This window comes from Onychomys torridus, chromosome 23 (genome assembly GCF_903995425.1).
Source record: "Onychomys torridus chromosome 23, mOncTor1.1, whole genome shotgun sequence".
NCBI lineage: Eukaryota > Metazoa > Chordata > Mammalia > Rodentia > Cricetidae > Onychomys > Onychomys torridus.
Genome location: NC_050465.1, coordinates 39,345,771 through 39,370,443, shown reverse-complemented (window position 1 = coordinate 39,370,443; position 24,673 = coordinate 39,345,771). Strand labels below are relative to the sequence as shown.

At 43.9% G+C, this 24,673-nt stretch overlaps 1 protein-coding gene across 4 annotated transcripts in view; it reads left to right on the top strand.

The window, feature by feature from the left end:
* The window catches only part of Hecw2 (HECT, C2 and WW domain containing E3 ubiquitin protein ligase 2), a 363,598-nt gene that overhangs the window by 215,697 nt on the left and 123,228 nt on the right, over positions 1 to 24,673 (top strand). For all 4 annotated transcript variants that reach the window (XM_036173112.1, XM_036173110.1, XM_036173111.1 and 1 more), the window contains 2 exons: positions 15,868 to 15,975; positions 20,303 to 20,397. In XM_036173112.1, the coding sequence (XP_036029005.1) occupies positions 15,868 to 15,975; positions 20,303 to 20,397 (203 nt within the window). The remainder of the gene's footprint in view (positions 1 to 15,867; positions 15,976 to 20,302; positions 20,398 to 24,673) is intronic.

Sequence of the window (24,673 nt, the reverse complement as noted above, 5' to 3'; positions counted from 1 at the left end):
AAGGCAGAGAGGCCCTCTCTGAGACCGTTAAAGGTAAGGCACAGGAAGATCCTGTGGAATGGATCTCACCCCTGCCTGATTTCTGTTCTCTCTGCCTTCTGCTCTGAGAAGTTCCTCAGTGTAGTCCTCTCTGTTGGTAATGGGTGCTTAGTAGTGAACTGTGTGGTGTCTTTGTTACAGTTAGTCACTTGACAACTCAGTGCGGGAGAGCAGTGCTAGGGTTAAGACAGGAAACTTTTGTAGTAAACAGGAAGTCCCCCTATTGCATGCCAGAGCCCCCTAATTCGAGTGGGCTGCTTTACTTGCGTGTGGCAAGTGCAGCTTCTCCCCCCAAGAATACTTTTGGAAATGGCTGAGACTGAACCTAAACAGGTTTCAGGATTTTTTTAATGTGCCCCTTGATGTAATTTTTGATGAAATTTAAAGCTTTTCTTTCAGGGAATGAGGCATTAAAGCATATTGATTTTCCAAGGAAAGGGTCAGTGGACAAGCATGTGGAGACAATGCCCTACAGACCATGGATGTAATGATAATCTAGAAATTAAAAATAAAAGAGGGATATCTTTGAGGGACCGAAGGAGATAGAGGCAGAGACACACAGAGAGAAACAGGATTTTATGTAGCCCAGGCTGGCCTTGAAGTTGCTTTTATAGCCAAGGATGACTTTGAACTTGTGATCCCCTGCCTTTGTCTCCTGGGTCCTGGCTTACAGATGTTGACACTGTGCCTAATTTACATTGTTCTAGGGTCAAACCTAGGGTTTTATGTGCTAGGCAAGTGCCCTTCCAGTTGACTTATGCTCCCAGCTCTGGAAAGTATTTTTTTAATAGTTAAAGAAAGGAGGATGTACAATCAAAACCCATTCTCATTGCTGGTGACTTTTTATATACATGCTGCTGAAAAAATTAATCTGGTTTCCTTGTGTGGGGTGGTGAGGGCACCTGCATGTGGTTCTTAGAGAACTAGATTTAAGACTCATAAAGCACTAAGCGACTTCATTACAGAACTGGTCAGGTCTCCCAAGCTGTGTGCTTCAGGACAGTTCCCACTCACTGTAGACTACATTGGCATCCAAGTACATGTCTTGGATGTGCAGCCTTGTGGCAAGCGTTGGTCAAGAGACCCGAGGTTTGGGCTGGGGAAATGGCCCCATCAGGAAAGTTCGTGCCATGCAGGTGTGAGGACTTGAGTTCAGATCCCCAGAAGGTGTTGAGTGCAGCAGCTCATGCCTGTAGCCCCCAATGCTGGGGAGGCAGAGACGAGGATTCCTGGAATGCACAGCTCAACCAATTGGTGAGCTCCAGGTTCAACGATAGATTCTGTCTCAAGAAAATAAGGTACGGAATGATTGAAGATAGTCAGTGTTGACCTCTGGCCCCCACAGACAAGCACACATGTGCACATGTATTCCCGCGCTAAAGATATACACATACTAAAAAAGAGGAAGTTTCAGAAACAAAAATAAGCATGCTTTCGTTTTTATTTATGTGTATTTATGAGAAATTAAAAGGAAAAACTGGGAAGCTGGAGAGAGAGCTTGGTTGGTAAAGTGCTTGTCTCCCAAACATGTGGACCTGAGTTTGATCCCAGAAACCTTGTAGGAAAAAGAAAGTTCTGGGTGTGGTGGGGTGTGTTTGTAATTCTTTGCTGAGTCAACAGAGATGGGACAGCCTCTGGGTCTCACTAGCCAGCCATTCTAGCCCAAATAGTGAGCTCCAGGCTAATGGGAGACCTTGTCTCTGTTTCAGAGGGAGGTATCTGAGCTTGTGCTTTGGCTTCCAGATGCATGTATCCAAACATACATGAACATACACACACACACACACACACACACACACACACACACCACACCACACCACACCACACCATACCACACACACACCACACCACACCACACCACACCACACCACACACACACACACACACACACACACACACACACACCACACCACACCACACCACACACACACCACACCACACCACACCACACCACACACACACACACAAAAAAAAAAAAAAAAAAAAAAAAACTAAACCATGAAAACTTGGGGAATGAGGTTGAAGAAATGTGCTTTTGCATATGAAAATCATCCCCCATTGAAAGAAGGTTGAAGTAGATAAAAAATTATACAAGTGCACATGTTTTACTCTTACGATGTTCCTGGCTTGCATGGTTTATTCATGGTCTCCTTGCAACCCTTCTAAGCCAGGTACTGTTAGTATTTTATACACTAAAGAAACAGAGCCTGTGCCATAGAAAGGAAAAATGAGGCCGAAACTTTGAGCTGCTGGAGCACACACCACACTGCTGCAGCCAGCCCAGGGGTTTGGTACCCATGGTGGCATCTGCAGCATGGGCTCGCCACCTAATGTCAGAAGGCACACATCTCTCGGCACATAGAAAGTCCATTTGGACTCAGTGCCAGTGGTGTCTGAGAGTTCTGCTAAGTGATGGAGAGCAGGAGCTTCTGTTTTGACTAAGGTTGAGCATGGGCAAAGTTGGACTTTGAGGAATTGTTTGGATAAAGAGTGGGGTGTGTGGTAGACTTAAAGAATGAAATTACACGATGGTGGTCTGATGGGAGATGGGTGAGCCACCTTTCAGAGCTGCAGAACTAAAGGGTCAGAGCTTTTGTTTGAAGGGTGGATATTTACATGTTCCACTGCTCTCTGCAGATGATGGATGACAGGAAGAGCTCTATGTCCATGTTATGGCTGTGGGACTAGTGTTTGCTTGTTCATAAACACTGGGGACTGTCCTCTTTACCTCTATAGGTTGCTTTGTGGCTAGTGTTTGCCTGTTTATAAGCATCGGGGACTGTCCTCGTTCCTTCTACACGTTGCTCTGCATACAACAGACAGGGTTATTTGTTTATTTTTAATGCATATCATCACTTCAGTGCCCTGCTTAAACTTCCAGTAAGTGACTTTCCAGCATCCTCAGTTTGGATGCTTGCTGTGATCTGAACCGACAGTGACATGTAGCATGTAGTGAAGCATTTATCTAATTATTTTTTAAATCAATAAAACTCGGGAGTCAGATACTGAGATAAGAACCTGAATGATCAGAGAAACAGTAGAGAAGCAACCAGTGACTTGCTCTCTCTCTTGTTCCTGGATCTAAAAGAGGCGGAGACCCTCTCTAAGCCCCACCCTACTACTTCCTGTATCTCTCTATCTCTCCTCAGCCCTCCAAAACTTCTATGGCTAATTTTGGTCATCTAGTAGCCAGCTCAACCCTCTGATTCAAAGCAAACTTAATTGACAATGTTGGAAACATAAGAGTAAGATCAAAATATCACACAGCATATAAGAAGATAATCTTTGGAGCAAGGTCCTGGACTTACTATGTGGGTACTGTAGTCCGTATCTTAGACATGTTTCTTAACATCTCTGACGTTACCTCAGAGAACTGTTGGTGATTTAAATGAGGCAACAGAGTTAAAACGCTAGGACTGTGCCTGGCACCTGACATTATGTATTTGTGTAGCTAATTATGACCACTTGTCCCATCGGGACAAAATCTCCACAAAAACAGAGCCTTTCCATCTTTTTATCCCACCTGAATCTTTACCCCATGAATACTTCCCAGCAGATAGTGGATACTCAATAAATATTTGTTGAATTATGCTTTAACACACATCATTTTCTTTATTCTGTCTATAACTTCTTTTATTATTTTTTGAGGCTTAAACTGTTTAACTATCTCTGACCTACTATTACGTTGCCCCAAATTAGAGCCTGTAGAAAATGTATTTTTTCTGTATTTTTTAATTACTGTTTTCATTAGTATACAAAATCATGGCTTATGAGATGTATGTACTCGTATGTCATTATGTTTTACATATATTGACTCTCTGAATTATTCTCCCTTGTCCTTTCTACCTCCTGCTGCTCTGTTTCCTTCCTTTACATGATCTTTGTCTTCCTCCTGCTTTTACATTTGTGTGTGTGTGTGTGTGTGTGTGTGTGTGTGTGTGTGTGTGTGTGTGTGTGTGTGCGCATGCGCAAATGTATTAAACAGTGTCAGGCATGTGTATATTTAACTGATCTATAATGTTTTAGTTGATTGTATTTATTATATACTGTCTAAGTCTAATGTGTGAGTACTTTTCTCATCAACGTGGTAGTTCAGGGTATTCCGTCTATCATGATGGGGAAGGAATGGTGTCATGACAGCCTCATGTCTATAGCGGCGTGAGTGCGTGGCACTTGCTTGTTACATGGTACTGACAAGGAAGTGAGGAGAGATCGGCTGCAAATGGTTATGCCCTAATTCCCAGGCTTTGCCCTGGCAGCCAACTTCTTCCCAGCCCTGCTTCCTGAAGGTTCCACAACCTCTGCAAACAGTGCCACCTACTGGGCCAACTGTTCCTATCTGTGAGTCCATGGAGGACATTCCACATCCACACCCAAACGTTGGAATCTCCTTAGAAGAGAAAATGCACGTTGCCCTTCATTTTCATTCATAAATTACCCTCGGTGTGCCTGCCTCCCTCTTCATTTAGACTCCTTTTCCTCCTGCTTTGGCCCTCTTCTATTTTTATCACAGGCAGGCGCACACACACACACACACACACACACACACACACACCATAGACTCTGCATGTGATGAAAACATGATTATTTGTCCTTTTGAGTCCGACTGATTTTACATCTCTAGTTCTATTTCACTGAAAATGGTATGATTCTATTTTTCTTCATAGCTGACTAAAGCTTCATGATGGATATTCTGTATTTTTATTCCATCCATTCAGTGATGGTCACTCCAGCTGATTCTGTGTACTGTGAATAGTGCAGTGATAAGCACGAAAAGCACAACTACCCTATAGTTTACTTAGAGTCCTTCAAGTGTATGCCCAGAAGTGGGACAGCTGAGCCCCGTGGTAGCTCTGTTTGTGGGTTCTGAGGAACTTTCATACTGATCGTAGTGGATGGACAGATTTACATTTCTACCTACAGTGGGTGAGGATTTCCTCTCCTTCCTCCCCATCACATCTTTGTGAGCATTTGTTGTATTTGCTTTTCATGATGTTTGGGGTGAAATAGAGCTCAGTGTAGTTTGGGCTTGCATTTCCCTGATACTAAAGACGGTGTAATTTTTTTCCCCAAAAAATGTATGGGATATTTGTAATTTTTTCCTACTTTTGAGTTGGATGATTTTTTGGTATTTAATTTTTTAGAGTTCTTCATATGTTCTAGACAATACTTCTATCTAGAACCCCCCCATTCTGTAGCCTGTCTCCTCACCCTATTGACTGTATTTGTGGCTGTGCAGAAGCTTCTCAGCTTCATGAAATCCCATTTATAGATTCTTACTATTATTTTCTGACCTATAGGAGTCTTTTTGTGGAAGTTTTGGCCCAGGTTTATATCTTGAAATACTTTCTGTGTCTCTCCCTAGGAGTTCCAGAGTTCCTTGTCATATATTAAGGATTTTGATCCATTTGAATTGATTGTTTTTTACAGGGTGAGAGATACAGTTCTAACATCAGTGTCTTACATGCAGACGTCCAGTTGTTGCAGCACCATTTGCTGAGGGGGCTCTTTCTGCCCTGTTTATTTCTGATACTTTTCTCAGGAGCCAAGTGGCTGTGGCTATAGCTGCATTGGTTCATTTCTAGGTCATCTACTCTGTCTGTCTGCAATGTCTACTCTGTCATATAAAATCGAGTATTGTGATTCCTCTAGTGCTGGTGTTTCTTCTTAGGATTGCTTTGGTTGCTTGTGATCTTTTTTTTTTCCTCCTCCCTATGAATGTTAGCATTGATTTTTCTAGTCCTGGGAAGTGTGCTATTGGAATTTTTTTTCTCTCATACAATACATCCCAACCACAGTTTCTCCTCCTCCTCTCCTCCCAGTTTTCCCTCCCTCTCCTCTCCCCCAGAGCCACTGTTCCTCCTCCTCTGTTTCCCTTCAGAAAACAGCAGGCCTCCCAGGGAAATCAATCGAATACATCATAACAAGATACAATAACACTAGGTTCAAACCCTCCTATCAGAGTTGGGTGAGGCAACACAGTAGGGGGGAAAGGGTCCCAAGAGCAGGCAAAAGAGTCAGGGACAACCCCGCATCCACTATTAGCACTCCCACAAAAATACCAAGCTAACAACCATATATGCAGAGGACCTATCTCAGACCCACACAGGCTCTGTGATTGTTGGTTCAGTCTCTGTGAGCCCTGCTGAGTTCATTTTGTGGGCTGTGTGCTCCTGGTGTCCTCAACTGCTCTGGCTCCTACCATGCTTCCAACCCTTCTTCAGAGGTGTTCCAAAGGGTGGGACCTGATGGAGACCTCCAATTTTGGCTCTCTCGACTTGGAATTTTATGGAGAGTCTACTGAATCTGTAAGATGGCTAGAAAAAGGTCATTTACTCCACTCTCTGTGGTGGAAACTCTTTAGCAGCAGGAACTCTTATCTCCCCTGTCAACCTCAGCACACAGATTAGGACTGAGGTCTTCAATCATCGTTATCAAGGAATCCTCTGGAAGGACCTAATGTTAGCTGTTGTGACAAAGTGTCTACCAAGTCACTGACTGCCAGCCACACTTGATTTTTCAGAAGAGCTTGACTTTACATTTGTTATACAAAGAACAAAGGTGATATACCTGGAAATAGTCCCACACTCTATGATAGGGAAGTGTGTCTCGACAGCAGTCTGCTCTTGAGGGTGGTAAGGAATTTTACAAAGAACATCTGGTTCTTTGTATCTAATTTCATGAGAAAAAAAATCTTGCTGTGGGATGTCTTTCTGTATGTTGCGAATATATGTTGCTCTGATTGGTTGATAAATAAAGCTGTATTGGCCTATGGCAAGGCAGCTTAGAAGCAGGCAGGAAATACAAGCAGATAGATAGGAAGAGGAAAGGCAGAGGTGGAGGAGACGCCATCCTGCTGTCCAGGGAGCAGCATGTAATGGCACACAGGTAAAGCCATGGAACACGTGGCAGCATATAGATTAACAGAAATGGGCTGAGTTTAGTTAGATCTAGCTAGCAAGAAGCTTGAGCCATAGGCCATGGCCATACAGTTCACAATTAATATAAGCCTCTGTGTGTGTATTTGGGTCTGAGCAGCTGTGGGACTGGTCGGGACACAGGAAAACTTCTGACGACACAATCTATTGCAAATAACCCACTCTGCTTTCACAGTGTTATTTGTTATAATTTTTTACAATAACCAAGTAAAATGCAGGTTTCCTGGCTGACATACATAAACCTTTAGTCACTGTCGCACTTGAAACATTTCAAAGAATTTGAGTTTTGCCAGCCTGGTGTCACAGAGCTATAATCCCAGCTTTTGGGGACGCTGAAGGAGGGATTACAAGTCCAAGGCTGCTTAGGCTGTAGAGTGAATTTGCGGTCAGCCTGGACAACTCAGTGAGACCCTGTTATCCCAAATACAAAAGGTAAAAAGACAAGTGGATAGCTGTAGCTCAGGGTTAGCTCTTGCCCAGCATGTGCACGGCCATGGGTTCAGTCCTATCCACGAGAATGCTACTAAATATTCAATTCTCATTCGTCCTGCATAAAAAGGAAGGCAGTTGGAAAAATTTGTAAATCTTCTCTTAGAAATATTCTGAAAGTCTTTACTAAGAAGGAACTAGTGATATGTCTTCATGGTAGAGCCTTTGTCTAGCATGTAAAAGCTTTGGCTAGATCCCCAGCACTGCAGAAATTAATAACAATAACAACAACAACAACGAGAACAAAACACATGTTTAGGATGTTTCAATGGCCTTTGTTTGAAACTTCTCACGTGATCTCCCTGTGTACTGGTGTGTCCTGACCAGTCCTTAGAGGACATCAGGAGGCCAGCATATCCAGTGGATTGGGGACATGAAGGAAGGTAGGGAAATGAATCCAGAGCCATAACTAGAGAGGAATGGGTGGCCATGTCTTGCAGGGTGATTCAAACCTTCATGGGAAACTTGGTATCTCCAGAAACTGAGCTGAGCAGAGCAGACACAGCTTCAACACATCCACATTACATCTGTGCTTGAAATGGATTCTCATATAAGCTGCTGCTCACCTGCTTAACTTTCTCTCCTATCCTCGGCCGCAGCTGAAATTCCTGGGATGCATTTGCTGAAAAGAGTCCAGAAGTAACCTCTCACTGATCTGTCAGTGACATCCTCCCTTGTCAAAGTCATCATTTGATGGGCTAGTTTAAATTGCACACTTCATAAAGGAAGGTACTTGGCAGAGTTCTTGCCTCTGCCCTGAATGTCCAGAGTGGTATATGTTCTAGTTGCCTGTGGTCAGGACTTGGCTCTGTTTCCAGCATGGATCTAGCGAAGCATTTTATTTTCTTTGTGTGCTCTCTCCCTTATGGATGATGTCCTGTACAGGAAATAGCAATAAAGCATCTCCCCGGACAGGTGGCATCAGCAGCCTATAGGGGCATTCCACTCTGTTCCACCATGCCAGGACTCCCATCCGGAGCAGCAAACAATGCTGTCCACCAGGTATCCTTCCATAGTCCTGTTGTTGTATTATTATTAATGAATTATTTTCACTTCTGTATATGGGTGTTTTACCTACATGTGGGTATGTACAACATGTACATGCCTGGTTCTTGCAAAGATCAGAAGAGGGTGTTAGACCCCCTGAACTGGAGTTGTAGATGCTGTGGACTGTTATGTTGGTGCTTGGAATCCAAACCAGGTTCTCTAGAAGTGCTCTTATCCCAGAGCCCCTCCATATTCCCTTTTAATGCACAGATGTCTCTAAGGCCAGAGCTTCAAGTCCTGTCAAGGGCCCTTCTTAATTAGCCTGCCCCTTCTTCCCTCCTCCCCCACTCCCTTTCTGTTTCTGTTTTGTCTTATGATATACCATTGTCCCTTTATACCATCTCTAGTGTATTTTTCTCAGACTATTGTTCTGGCCTCTAAAATGTCCACACAAGTAGCTCTAAGGCCATCCTTACCTAGTAGGTGGATTTTCAGTGGGTGGCCTGGGACCTCCTGTGATCTCTTAGCATGCCTGACATATTGGTTTTTTGTTTTTGTTTTTCCATCCAGAGAAGATTTTGATGTAACAAATTGGGCACGTAGGGAGACTGGATTTTAAAAAAAAAAAAAATGCCAGATTTTACAATTCATGAGGAAGTTTGTTGGTGCTTTCTCAAAAGATGTGATAAGATTGATGATCTGTTCGGTAAACTCAAAGGTGAAAACTCCCTCCCCTCTGCCGCGGGCTTTAGATCTCCATCATAGAGTGTTCAGTGTCAGGGTGAGAATCCAGTAGTAACCCTCTACCACGTGCTGTAAATCATGACTGTTCTGCAGAGCTCTGCAGTCTCTGCTGAAGATGTGTGCCTTGCCCAGACGCAGACCAACAGTTTTTATTCAAATTGTAGCTGTCTTCAGATCTCTAACTAGATTGAATGTCCAATTCCTGAATGCAGCCACAACTGAGCCTGGTTCTTTGTGACCCACTATTGAGGCATAGTCATTTTCAATTTGTGTTCAAGGGGTAAATTGAAAATCATCTTATGTTTATATTCCTATTTCCCCCTCCAAACTATGGAGGGGAGATAGAATTATTTTGAAGCAAAGGAATATTTGTAAACATGGCTTTTCATTTATCTGACACAGACTATCATGGGAATCTTTCTCCATAAATTTCGTGTCTATTTTTGACTCCCCTGAGTTGGTTAGCACTATAGCAAAACAGGTTTTGCTTGTTTGTTTTTACTATATCTCTTGAACCTGGCCCAGGGGAGCGGGGGTGGATCTTAGAGATATTTATTAGATATAGAAACATTTCAAAATCTGAAATATACTTGAAAATATTTAATATGGCTGGTCATATTTTCTACATATCATTATGGTAAAAGATAATTTATTGTAGGTTTTCTGTATGTCCAAAGTTTATATATGGGAAAAAATGAAGCTTTTATAAATATTTTTCACGCCCATCTCTGTGTCTGCTTTTGCATTTTCATGGTATTTTGAGAATAGAGCTAAAAATATTCTTTACAGTTACATAGTAGGTTAATTCATTAAATCTCTAGTCCTTTGTCTTTTTAGGCTGTGCTGTAGTTTCCTTCCTAGAGAAGCAGTATACACTCCTAGACTAAAGCAGGAATTTTATTCCTGGCAGCAGGACAAATGGGAAGGAGATGAGAACTGGAACATGGAAGAGAGAGGGCAAGGAGCAGGGCAGATTCACGGAAGCGGACATGTGTCCAGGATGAGGAGAAGGAAGGCCCCTCTATGGGGAGAGGTCAAGGGTTAAGGTGAGAGAAGGTGATGGACTGGGGAGGATTGGATCAACAACACTGTCCGTGAGGGGAGTGGAACCCTGAACAAGAAGGAAACCAGGATGCGTGAACATAGAAAGATCCAGAGAGAGAATCTTGAAAAGTCCAGGGTGATCAGGCCTCCTGTCTTCCATCATTGGGTGCTGTGGCAACCGTGGCTCTGTGCTACGCGTCACAGGGTAACTAGACAAGAACACAGGGATGGTGGATAGATTTGGAATTGCCTTTAAGAGATCTGGGGAAGGAAAGTGGCCAACTGTGAACAGAACAATTTGTAATGGACGTTAATGAGTAGGTATTTTTCACTTGATCATAGGGAAAACTGGGTTTTTAACCCCTCCATATTGCACTTGTAGAGAATTTAGAATTCTTTATAGTTGATTACTGTTCTTCTTTTGGGGTGGGGACATCTTTATATGACAGAAGGCTTGTGTTTTGTCGGGTATAACGACTTGGTCTGGGTGGGTATTTCAGTGAGTCAGTGCTTACCTGGCATGCATGAGGCCCCGGATTTCAAGATCACCTGCCCTGAAAAATAAGTTAAATAGAAAAAATAAGAAGGAATGGATTGTGAGAAGTGTGATTTCTTTAGGGAAAATGTCAGAGTACAGTAACCACAGTATGAACAGCATGTATATCTCCTACTTGACAAACTATGGTGAGGGAAAACCCCAAGGACCAGCCCCTTCACCGACAGTTTTCTCCTCTGTATCTCGTCCTACGTGCAAGGGTGCATTCTTGTGAGCCGAGCGCTCACATACGGTGTTAAGCACTGGGATTGAAGGGTCCGATCTTTTCTCCACATCCCTAACAGTATCCTGTATTTGTTTGTTTCCTTCCCGCCCACACTCCATATAAGAGAAGAAAACATGAGGCCATTCCCTGTAAACAACATGATTTCATTCTTCTTTGTGGCTTAATAAAACTCTTGATGCCTCTCTACCACGTTATTTTTATTCATTCATCTGTTGATGGGCACCTAGGCCAGTGCCATAACTTGTCTCTGGTACTTTGGCTACCATGAGCACTGGGGTATATTTAATGTAAGCTAAACCTGGTTCTTGTGAGTAGATGTTCAGAAGTAGTATAGCTAGATCATATGGTATATTTAGGAACCCTGCATACGGATTTCCTTACTGGTTGTGAGTATTTACGTTCCCATCAACACCCCTCCCCCACATCCTCACCAGCGTCTGTTTTCCTGGCGACAGTCCTTTTGAATAGGGTGTGACGGGCTCTCCATGTACTTTTAATTTACATCCCCCTAGCCGTACAGATGATATGCATTTCTCAAGTACTTGTTTTCTCTATGGAGTATGAACCATTAAAGTCAGAGATGATATGATTTCTTCCGGTCCCCTTGACCTGGTGGGTGAATCGAATGCCCGTAGTCGACTCTGCCTCCTTCCCTCCTCCTGAGACTGTGTTTCTACCTCTCAGTGAATGTGCCTGGGTCGAGAGATGCCCACACTGCTTCTCCGTCCCTGCCCCCGTCTGAGGACATGTAAAAGACGATGTAACGCCTCTGGATTCCCCGGTCCTGGAGACCCAACCCTTGAGATGAATTCCCTCTTACATTACTATCCTCGCTCTCCTTAGGGGTCGGCTCTGTCAGTGTGTGTGCGTGTGTGCGTGTGTGTGTGTGTGTGTGTGTGTGTGTGTGTGTGTCACAGTGTGTGTGTGTCACAGTGTGTGTGTGTCACAGTGTGTGTGTGTGTGTGTCAGTGTGTGTGTGTGTCACAGGGTGTGTGTGTGTGTCACAGTGTGTGTGTGTCACAGGGTGTGTGTGTGTGTCACAGGGTGTGTGTGTCACAGTGTGTGTGTGTGTCACAGTGTGTGTGTGTCACAGTGTGTGTGTGTGTCACAGTGTGTGTGTGTGTGTCACAGTGTGTGTGTGTCACAGGGTGTGTGTATGTGTCACAGGGTGTGTGTGTCACAGTATATGTATGTGTCATGGTGTGTATGTGTCATGGTGTGTGTGTCATGGCATTGTGTGTCAGGGTGTGTGTCAGTCTGTGTGTGTGTCAGTGTGTGTGTGTCATGGTGTGTGTGTAATGGTGTGTGTGTCACAGTGTGTGTGTGTCACAGTGTGTGTGTGTCACAGTGTGTGTGTGTGTGTGTCATGGTGTTGTGTGTGTCATGGCATTGTGTGTCAGGGTGTGTGTCACAGTGTGTGTGTGTCAGTGTGTGTGTGTCACACAGTGTGTGTGTCACACAGTGTGTGTGTCACGGTGTGTGTGTCACAGAGTGTGTGTGTCACGGTGTATGTATGTCATGGTGTTGTGTGTCCCAGTGTGTGTGTATGTCCCAGTGTGTGTGTGTGTGTGTGTGTGTCATGGTGTTGTGTGTGTCATGGCATTGTGTGTCAGGGTGTGTGTGTCACAGTGTGTGTGTGTGTGTGTGTGTCATATTGTGTTTGTGTCACAGTGTGTGTCATGGTGTGTGTCTGTCATGTTGTGTGTATATCACGGTGTGTGTGTGTGAGTGTGTGTGTGTGTGTCATGGTGTGTGTGTCACAGTGTATGTGTCACAGTGTGTCACTGTGTGTGTGTCACGGTGTGTGTGTCACGGTGTGTGTGTGTCATGATGTGTGTCACTGTGTGTGTGTGTCACAGTGTGTGTCACAGGGTGTGTGTGTGTGTCCTGGTGTGTGTGTGTGTGTGTGTGTGTGTATCACGGTGTGTGTGTGTCACAGGGTGTGTGTGTGTGTCCCAGTGTGTGTGTGTCCCGGTGTGTGTGTGTGTGTGTGTGTGTGTGTGTCACAGTGTGTGTGTCACAGTGTGTGTGTCACAGTGTATGTGTCACAGTGTGTCACTGTGTGTGTGTGTCACGGTGTGTGTGTGTCATGATGTGTGTCACTGTGTGTGTGTGTCACAGGGTGTATGTGTGTGTCCCAGTGTGTGTGTGTGTGTGTGTGTGTGTGTGTGTGTGTGTGTGTCCCGGTGTGTGTATCACGGTGTGTGTGGGTCACAGCGTGCACTTAGTTCAGTTTCATTGGTTGGTCGAGAAGGAAAAGCTCACTGGGACCAGAAGTGCAGACACCCTTGTACAAGCACAACTTCCTCGTGGGCGTGTTACAGTAGGAGCAACCCTGATCCTCACACCCACTCTGCTTTTAGCCAGACTGATGCTCTGTCTGCCCTCCCCCTGCCCCTTCCTGGGTCAAGGGCGCTGGCCACGGGGTCCTAGGGGTTACGGCGTGCTTTGCCACTCTCCTGTTGACATTTATGTTGTTGCTGTCCTTCTGAGACAGGGCCGTGCGAGAGCAGGGCTAACGTGACGTTTACAATCCTCCTGCCTCAGCCTCCCCAGAGCTGGGATTGCAGGCATGTGCCCCCACTCTCAGCTGCTTCCTACTTACTCTAAAGAAGCTTTTGGAGCAGGCAGACACTTGCTCCTCCCTGTCCTCCTGTGTTTTCCAAGTGAGAAAGAGTTAAAGTCGATTCGTGAAAATCTGAGAATTCCCCAGGCAGTGGTGGCACCCACCTATAATCCCAGCTCTGGGGAGGCAGAGGCAGGCGGATCTCCGTGAGTTTGGGGCCAGCCTGGGCTACAGAATGAGTTCCAGGACAGCCACAGTGGGTACACAGAGAAACCCTGTCTCAAGGAGAGAGAGAGAGAGAGAGAGAGAGAGAGAGAGAGAGAGAGAGAGAGAGAGAGAGAGAGAGAGGGAATTCCTCTCCCCATCTAAACTTGTTCAAAAAAAAAAGTGGAGTAACTACCCTTGTCTAGTCTAGAGCATCAAAGCAAGCCCATTATTCCTTGGCATGCCAGTAATAATGAGTCTAGTTCATTAGTGGGTCTTACGGCGAATATACCCATCAGGAATAATGTTCATCTGCAGTTAACAGACACAACCACGGTGTCTTAGCCAAATAGGAACTCCCTTGTTCCTAGGTAGCAGGAAACCTGAACACAGATGGTTTCAGAACTCTCCAAACTGTCACAACTGTTTCTGGTTCCTTGCTCTGCCTCCTTAATATGTGGCTCTCACCAAAGAGAATTGTAGAGGAACAAGCAAAAGGATGCTGAGCCCCTCCCCGCCCACTCCAAACCAGAAAAATCTTACCTGAAGGTCCCGCCAATAAGCTCTCGCTTCAATCTTACTGGCCAGATCTAGGCCACAGGCAGCTTTCTTTATCTGCAAAGGATGGTGAAGATGTGAGTATTTTTAACCAGGCACAACTGTTGCCTTGAACAAAATTGGAATTAAGTTGGCAAAGAAGTTGAGTGACCAGGCAGCAAGCAGCCTGTCCCAGGCGTCATATACACCATTTAAACCCAAGGGTAGTGACTGCCTGAGCTCCAGCTACATAAACAGCTGGGTCACGTCTTGTGATGGAGTCGGTTGGCTGATGGACTGCCCAGGAGAGCAAGTGAGGTCCCAGATGGGACATGCTTTCCGATTCTCGGAACTGTGGTCTTTCCTGCCCTTCCATCCTAAAGAATCATTGACTGACAATGTGATTAAGTCAAATGACATGCCAAGACCGGCCCACCCAGAGCGTTGTGGCTTCTAGAACCCGGAACCCTAGCCCCACATAAACACCAACAGCAGTCCTCTTGAGCCCTCCATTCTGGCCAGTTTCCTATTTCTTTCAAGTTTAGAAGAGGACTGCTTTCCACTTAGGACTATTCCTCTGTTTAATCAATCGTTTCTCTGTCTTCCCATCTTTATTGCAAGTTTTACTTTATTCCGTCTCTTTTCCCCCAACTCTTAGAGGTACATTCTCATGTTTTTAAACATAGCGGGTGCAAGGTGAACTGAGAAGCCTGTGTCACTATATGATTTTCAGACATAACACAAAGCTTCAAGCTGGTCTACTGTGAACAACTTGTGGCCTGTCACTCTTTCTGGCCGTCGTCAGGGCAGGGCAGAGCCAGATGCGGTCAGAGCATCCCTGCTTCTCCTAAGCACAAGCGTGTTGGCTTTTGCTCTAGAATATGAGTTGAATGTTGCAGGTTCTGTGTGGTGCGATGAAATGCTGTCCACTGGCCTGATCTCTGGGCCCCTCTTGGTTCTGCCTCTTACCGTTCTTAGATTAGCTCAAGCTTCACCACCTTTGTCCTGGGAGACAAGCCGACTTTCTGGAGCCTCTTAGCAGTGTCCCCCACCAAGCTGCGCTGCCGCCCGGCTCAGCTCCATGTCCTTCAGTCCTTCGTTCACCCACCTGGAGTTCTGTTGAATTCTCCCAGTTTTGTTCTTTTCCTACTTTTGATAAAGATTTTGTAGACGGAAGTTTACCTCAGCCCCTTCTTACAGATCAGCTCAGTGCTGACGCTTCAGTAGCTCCACCCTTTGTGCATTGCAGTATTATCTTTTGGCAGCACCCTGGCCAGACCCAAAGGTGCCATCACCTTTCCTGTTATACCTCCAGTTTCCTCAAATAGATGCAAATGTAGAAACTCAGGGGTGATAGTGTGCAGGAGGCGGCCATTAGAAACAATGTTCACTGATGCCCGCCCTCTTTATTATCTTCTTTCTACTGACTTTAGAACTTGTGTTGATCTTTGAGCTAAGAAAAGGCAGGTTGTAATTAAGCTAAACGTGTTTCCTTGGTTTTTTTTTTTTTTTTGTTTTTTTTTTTTTTTTTTACCAGATGAGAATTCTCCAGCCAACTTCTGGGATTCTAAAAACAGGGGTGTGACTGGAACCCAAAAGGGACAGATCGTATGGAGAATTGAGCCTGGACCCTACTTCATGGAACGTAAGTAATCAGTGAGCTTGATACCATCTTAAAATTGTGTAACGTACATGTGTGTTGAATGTATGGAATCATATCTGAATGTTATTGTTATTGTGGCCATTTTCTTTCAAGCCACCACAGTTGCCTGGTTACTAAAATCTTCAAGAGCAGGTGGCACCCTCTAACCTGAGAGTAAGGGGAAGATGTCTTGCTAAAGCACACCATGTTTATTAAGAAGGGTCTTACTGGCCACTGTGTGATTCATGAGTACTCCCTCTGGCCGATTCACACAGATGCCGGCTCTCCAGTACTCAGAATGTGGTGCAGATGAGCTCATGCCCATTGAACCCCTCTCAAAGGCCACTGAGCTTTGCTCTGCTCTGACCGCCCTTGTGCATGTGACTTAGGCTTGCTTTTGCAGAATATTGTCACAGAAGAAAGCAAGTAGGGGGATATGCTTTGCTTGTATCGGTGGAGTTCAAACATGTCTCCAGATTTGTGTTAGGGTTCAGGAAAGCCGTCTGTAGGAGTGTTCTGAGTGAGGCAGAGCAACCACAGAGCCAGGCTTGCAGTTCCGCAAACCCGGCACTCACTCCTGCCTTCTAGTTCCTCATTAGTCCTGACTCTCATCCCTGGACCTGCTTGTCCTGAGACTCCACCACATCCTTCCTAATCTCCTCCCTGCTCCCCGTGTTCTTCCTCCTGGTGCTTTTCCTCTTTAGTCTTTTTTTGTGATTTGCCATGCCTGGAATTGCCATCTCAGCAACTAAACTGTAAAATGCCTGCTAGGCCAGAAGATGGTCCTGGGGTCCCTTGCACTCTCTGGCACAGTGGTGGCCACATATATTGCTGGATGCATAGTAAAATCTTTTGATTGGTGGTGCTAAATCATGAGTTATTGGATGGTAATGGATGTATATAAAAGGAGTTGATACTTTGGAACTTTTTTGGGTTTAATATTTGGTCATTGACAGGAAGAGTGTGACAATATAAATTCTCAGAAGAGAATTTTACTTGTATGATTCTCTTAAAGTAAGAAAGTCAGATACTTCCCAGGATGCTGTTTGGGATGGTTAGGAAAGGCAATGGTAAATTACTGTACTTGGGAAAATACATGGAACAGCCCCATTTTAACAATCCTTGTAAGCAAAGTTTCTGTCCCACCAGCAACTCCCAAATACTACTTACAAATACTCAGCTAGTAGCTCAGGCTTATTATTGACTAGCTCTTACATTTAAATTAACCCATAATCTGTATCTATGTTTAGCCATGTGGCTTGGTACCTTCTCTGAAAACAACATTCTCATCTTGCTTTCTCTGTCTGGCTGGCGACTCCCTCACTCTGCCCTCCTCCTTCCCATCATCCTCAGTTTGGCTTTCCCACCTGACTTCCTGCCCAGTTACCAGCCAATCAGCATTTTATTAAGCCAATTTGAGTGACAAATCTTGAAAGTGTATAAGAGGATTATTCCACAGCATTTCCCCCTTTTTGTCTAATTAAAAAGGAAGGTTTTAACTTTAACATACTAAGATTATATTAAAGAAAAACAGTTATTAAGTAAGAATTACTGTAACATTAATCTATTTGCATTTGGCAAAATTAGAGAAAATGCTTAATTATTTTTCTTATCTTGGTCAGTCTAAAGTTTTGTATCTAATTTATCTTTTATAACTAGAGAAAACTATAACTATAACTAACTGAGATTAACAGCTGTTTTTTGGATTAAAGTACATTCAATAATCTACCCCTTTGTCATCATAATAATCTACCCTTTTCCCCATCATTTCTATGTCATATCCCCTTTCTTCTTTAGAAAGAAATTGACTATGACCAATAACAATGTATAACCAACCCCCTAAACAAAGGCAAACATCTATAACCTATTTTGGTGGAATGCGGGCATAGTTTTCTAGACTACTTCCTGTTGATTGGGAGCACTGGTAATCTTTTTGGGACCCTGAGGAAATTTAGGATAATTGTTAAGTCTTGGCTGTAGTATTCTGTGAGGTTTGATCATCTCAATCAGGAGCATTGAAGCTGTTCTGGATGCTAGATCATCTTGGCCATCATTTTTATTGGTGTCTGGTCCCCTTGCTCTGAAAATATATAAGCTCTTAAAGGTAACATACATATCTGTATTAATACAAACATAAACTGTGTATTACATATAAACCAGCTAAAGATGATTTTTTGTTTTATGTTTGAGCAGATAAAATATATGTTACATGTCTTGTAAGTTACTTTTGGTTTATTTTTTCATGTTTGTAGTCAGGATTTCAGGAGGTCTTCTTCAATCAAACTTGATTTTCCTTAACTCAGAATGAGTCCATAGCCTCTCATTTCCCATGGAACTAAAAACACAGCTTCTCCCCCAAAGTGACATATCTTTTGATTTAAAGTTTGGAGTCAAGATACCTTTTCAATGTATAGGTTGGTTTAATATAGCAGTTTCCATAATTCAAAGTCTCTTAGTAGTTAATATTTATTCATTAATAGTCAAAAATACAAAGACAACACATTAAAATATAGAATCCAGATGCTCTGTGGATATCATCTTAACGTGACTTATCATAGTTTTCATTACTCTATTACCTTTTTAAGGACTTTACTTATTATTCTTAAATCTTTGATGTTTCTACACTTTTTAGTCTCCCTCAAGCCTATGTATATTTTTAAACACGCTATGACCCATTTAGAGGTTCTTGTTTGTTTGTCTGAATCTTTTTACTGTGAATCTTTGACCCTTTTGTCTGTATGAGCAATAGTCCTAAGTCTGCTGTGCACTCTGTATTGTAGCTTGCGTGAGATGGTGGGATTCCGCCATGTTTCGCATTCCACATCCCCTTGATCGTGGTCCACATGAGAGATGTGAACTATGAAGCTGCTCTTGGCTCCATTTCTGTGTATCTAGAACCCTTCCTTTTAAGTTTTTTCAGGCTATATGTGGATGTACGTGCATCACATTGGAGCGCCATATGTTAGCGGCAGTGTCTGTCCCACCTGCAACTCCCAAATACCCAGCAGCCTCTTCCCAAATAATGACTGTTTAATACTACTTACAAATGTTCAGCTGGTAGCTCAGGCTTATTACTAGCTAGATCTTATACTTTAATTCATAATTCTTATCTATGTTTAGCCACATGGCTTGGCACCTTTACTCAAAACGGCATTCTCATCTTGCTTCCTCTGTGTCTGGCTGGCGACTCCCTCACTCTGTCCTCCTTCTTCCCATCATCCTCAGTTTGGCTTTCCCACCTGACATCCTGCCCGGCTACTGGCCAATCAGCATTTTATTAAACTGATTTGAGTGACAAATCTTTAAAGTGTATAAGAAGATTATTCCACAGCCAATCCCGGTGACTCGGTTGAGAGGAGCTCCCTCTGTAGACCAGATCTGCCCCTCTGGGGCCTGTCCGGCCTGCCAACCCCATTGCCTCTATAGAAGGACACCTGGGGGGAAATAGTCATGGTGATTCAGGCCTCAGTGAACAGAGAAACTATCGTGACCCTAGTTTTAGGTGGAAACACTTTTCAGTTCATGCTTTTGGAAACTAATTGCTTTCTAAAAGCTGTAATTGGTGTATGCATTGCTTTTACTCAAGTTCAATTATTTGAACCAATTCATAAGGCATATGAGTTTCTATATGCTTAGCTCTATGGATCTCGTTCCTAAATTTAGTCCCTTTTTAGTAGTTCATTTAAGTCATTTGGAAGTTTAAAGTTATGTGGGTTCCTGGAGAGTCAACCCAGTCTATACTTCGTTAGACTGATTTGCTTTTTATACTTCTAGTAGTAGCTACAGTCTGTTTATATTAAAGAGGTTAAAAGTCTGCAGAGTGCATGGCTGACTTACAGAAAATCTGAACAGCTCCTGTCACCCAGAGCAGCTGGAGTCGAGGTTAGACGACAACACAGGCATGCGGCATAGCACTGCCTGGCACTGCGAGTACATGGCAGGTGTAGCTGGTCACATTCTTATCTCTGCTCTACAGAGTATATTCAGTATATTGTTTATGCACATACATTTGTGATGTTCTTATGAAGTTTCCACAAAGCAGATAAAGCTGGGCATGGTGGCGCACATCTGTAACCCTAGCACTTGAGAGTCTTGAGGTAAGAAGTCTCAGAGTTCAGGGCCATCCTGAGCTTCAGACTAGCTTAGCTGGCATATTAAGACCCTGTGAAAAATGAGGCAATAGGGAAAAGCCAAATAAGCAGAATTCATCAGGAATTGGTAAAAATGGATTCTGGTTGAAAAAGAAGGGATTGTCCACAGAAAGGATTGCCTGCGAGGGATGTGGCATTTCTTCAGCAGATTCACTGTTTTCTCTCCCATTGCTTTGCAGCGGAGATCAAAATCTGTTTCAAGTACTACCATGGCATTAGTGGAGCCCTGCGGGCCACAACCCCCTGTATTACTGTGAAGAATCCAGCTGTGATGGTGAGTTCCCTGCTTTGCTGGCTTCCTCCTGAAGCCCATGAAGAGTTCTATTTTTGCCTGGGCAGCCCTGTCAGGGTCCTGAGGAACAATGAAAAGGAAACACACAACTGTGTGGGCACTGTTTTAGGAACGGAAATGTGTTATAAGGCTACCATGACTGCATCTGCAATACCAATCAGTGGAAGCCCTTCAAGGGAACATCGTGAACCACAGTGTTCTGTCATGAAGGCTTTTACACATGGTTAGGAGGAAATGGTGATACTGTATCTCGGATGGATTTACATGAATTCGGGTGTGTGAAGGGGGAAAGGAACCCAGTTAAGTCATAGTCAGAATGACCTGCCATTTACCTCAGGGAGCTTTTACCTGAAGAGACTGTGATGGGAGTCATCTAAGGGCAGTTTCCTCAGAGGTCTGAGTTTAAACCTCTCACAGAGTGCTGAGTGGGAATCTACTGTTTGGCAAAATATGTCCACTCTGGGAGCCAACTTCTTCATCAAGCCCTCAAGTGAAGAAAGATAGCCATTTACTTGGAAAAGAAAAATTCTCCATTTCTAGAATGGTAGTTCATTTTACTTTGGATTGCTTTTACAATTTTCTGACTTTTTTTTTCTCTTAGTAGATCAACTTTAACAATCTAAAGTTCTCATAATTGGACTGATGGTTTAAGAAGATTCCCAGACTCTAACATGTGAATCCTTGTAGGTTTTTGTCATTAGTAAAAGTAAGATTGTAGCCAAGTTGTTGTGGTTCACACCTTTAATCCCAGCACTCGGGAGGCAGAGGCAGGCAGGTCTTTGTGAGTTTGAGGCCAGCCTGGTCTACGAAGGGAGTTCCAGGACAGCCAGGGTTGTTACACAGAGAAACTCTCTTGAAAACGTGAAACAATTATACAAATCTAGAAAAAAATTCAATTCTTATGACATAGAATCTTCACTGTGTGCGTGTGCATGCGTGCGTGCGTGCGTGCGTGCGTGTGTGTGTGTGTGTGTGTGTGTGTGTGTGTGTGCGTGCATTATAGATGGTTGCTATTTTGGAAATAGACAGAGGGTCAGGTTAAATCCCCTCAATTCAGGAAGTAATCTCCATAGATGACACTTTGGAATTGTCCAGCCTCGCTGTGTGCTGTTCTTGACAGTGCCCGAATCGGTCAATCATTTCCTTTCATTCATTATTCTGACGTATTTCCAGTGGGTGTGTCTGCTACGTGCCCGGCCTCCTGCTGGGAATCAGATGGTAAGAAGAGCAGATTTGTCACTGTCACCGCTGTAGCGAGGGGGCGTGGCATCGTTCAGATCACTTAAGTGATCCTTGCATGAGGAGAGAAGTAGACCTGTGATAGCTTGTGGCAGTAGGACCTGTCATGACCAGGAACACTCTGACTGAGGACGGCCTGGATGATGCTGCTTGGGTGAGGAGGGAAAAATAAATAACAGACGAGAGGAACGTGTGAAAAATGTTCAGGATCTCTAGTGAAAATTGAACTTGAGTCTCTATGATAGTAAACCTTGTATTGAATATACAAAGAATAGCCTGCATGACTACATAAGACTTTGAGGATGTCACAAAAAAGGTTTACAACTGTTGACCACGAAATCTGCCATGCCAGTGTAACACTGGACTAGACTTTCTTCTCTTTAATGTTGTAAAATGGAAAGTTGCACACCCAGAAGATAAAGCTGTGTCTAGTCAAATTAGACAATAAAAGTAAAGCCAACACTCCTGAGTTCAGAGTCATTTAGACCTGAGCAGTTCTACAACCTAGCTCTTACTGAAGGCAGTGGGAAGGTCTAGTCCACTGCCCAGTAAATGCATTGCGGTGACTTCCCAGTGAGATCACCCTGCCAGAGTTTGGGAATAACTAATGTGCTTCAATATGACTTCAGAGCTTTGTGTAGACAACAGCACTACAATCAAGAGAGAATGTTTTGATTGAAAAACTCATTAATGGAAGTGGTGGTCCATAGATTTCTGAACAATCTAGAAGTAGTTGGGTCTGTATTCTTGGGTCTAACCTCCTTTGGGGAGGTCAGTGCTATGCTGTGGTCCCCCGGCCATACAGCATGCATTAAATTGTTGTAAGTAACAGCACAATGCTTGCTCAGTATGACTATTCCATGCCAGATGCAAAGAATAGGCCTGAGGAAGACAGCTGAGAGTCTCCCCAGGTCGGGACATGAGCCGCTGTGCTAATCCTGTGATCTTTCCCACATCCCCTTTTGTGCTGAATCAAGGATGAACACTGCTGCCTCCTCCGTCATGTGTGTGTTGACACGTTGACGTCATTGTCATTTGTCAGAATTCACCGTGAGATGTGTGTCAGAGCCTTGCAACAGGAAACCCTTCAGCTGCAGGGGCGGGCTCTGGCCTGTGTTGTTTCAGTACTTGGTTGACAGTGTCCTTCTGGGTTTTCCTGGATCTACAGAGTGAGTCTATTTAAAACTTCCCCCTAATCACTGCTGCAGACATGCTTATTACAATGAATGGCCCTGTAGTCCATGATAATGGTTGGCCTTCCGTGGCCTTACTGCAGTGTGAGATAAAGTTGTATTCTCTGAGTGTTATCTCAGTTGAGCATTTTGCCAGAGGTGGCACTGTTTTTCTATGAATTCTTTGATAATTGTTTTTAAATGAGTCTTACCACACGAACTACGTTTTTAAAATTAAAATTGGAGGTGTCTTCTTTGGTTCCTGTAGCTCCTGAAGATATTTTAATTAGTTTATAAGCCAGGTGTGGTGGTATATGCCTGTAATCTTAGCACTTGAGGAGGAGGCTGAAACAGCAAGATTTGTGAATTGTCAACCTGGGCTACATAGTAAGACAATGGTCTCAAAAGAAAGAGAGGGGAGAGAAGGAGAGGAGAGGAAAGGAGAGAATTCTAAATGAAGGCAGTCTGTTAATCTTTTCAACCACAAATAACTCAGCACAAGCAAGTGTCTGGTTAGACACAGATGTTCTATTCCTGGATGGACATGTCTTACTTATTAGACAGTGCATTCCACTCAAGGCAAGGCCCTGTTTGGAGGACCCATGATCTTAGTGCATGAGGAGTGTAGGGTACTACTCTCTGTCTCAGGAGAAGTCTGTATCACCTGTCAAAGTCTGGGTCCTGTGTACTGAAAGCAGGATGAACAGTCACAGAGATCTGCTGTCTAGACAGTTTGCTGCTGCCTCCACCCCTGTGAATCTGGGAATTGTGAGTCAGGGGAATAAAATCCATTGTAATAACTCACATTTTTGTTGAGTGAATGCTCTATGATCATCAAAAGATTGGGATTAAGGGGGCAGGGAGGTACATAATTCCACCAGAAAAGCCCTTGTCTTGCCTATGTGGGGACCTGAGATTGATCCTTAGGAAACACATAAAAAATGCTGGGTGTGATTGCACATACTTGTAGTCCCATTGCTGAGGAAGTGAAGACAGGCAGATCCCTAGGACTTGCAGGAAGTGAAGACAGGCAGATCCCTAGGGCTTGCTGACCAGCCAGCCTTAACCTACTTGGTCAGTTTTAAGTTCATGAAAGTCCTTGTCTCCAAAGAAAAGGGGAAGAGCACCTGAAACAGTGACTGAGGGTGTTCTCTGGCCTTTACGTGCACACACCCGCACAGAGGAGAGTGAGGAGGAAGGAAGGAGAGGGAGAGGACAGAAAAGGAAAGAAAAAGGTGTGATGGATAAAGAAAGTTCCTAATGCAAAATTATCAGGCAGTTGTTGTCACACAATCTTGTCTAATTGTCACATAATCTTGTCCAAGGTGCAGAAGGTAGAGAGAAGACAATAGAGTTGACATTGAACTTGACTTGACTCAGTGATGGTCACATGTGATGCTGTATGAGTTTTCCATGGGGAGTACATCAGACACAAGGAGGTGTCAAAGACCAAAGGCATCCAGCACCAGACGGAGGTTCAAGAGAGAAAAGCAGAGTTTGTTCACGCGTTGGTGCACTTGGGGAAGAGAGACCACTAAGTAGAAATGGCTCAATTCCAGACATGACAAAGGAAAATGAGAATGTATACCCAAGAGGCAGTCAGTGGGCAAAAAATTATTAAGAGGATGTGGTATCTCTTGATAAACTAACTTAAACATAATATTTGCTGAAGGCAGGCCAGGGTGATCAGGTGAAACCTGGAGCCTGGTAAGGGATAAAGAATTTGGTCTGTTATCAAGAGTGATGTCATTGTGAGGATAGGATTCTCTCTAGATGAAGGAGAATTTTTATAATCTATGAATCTAGAGACAGAAACCTAAGGTGAGGCTTGCTTGAGCTGAGGGTGC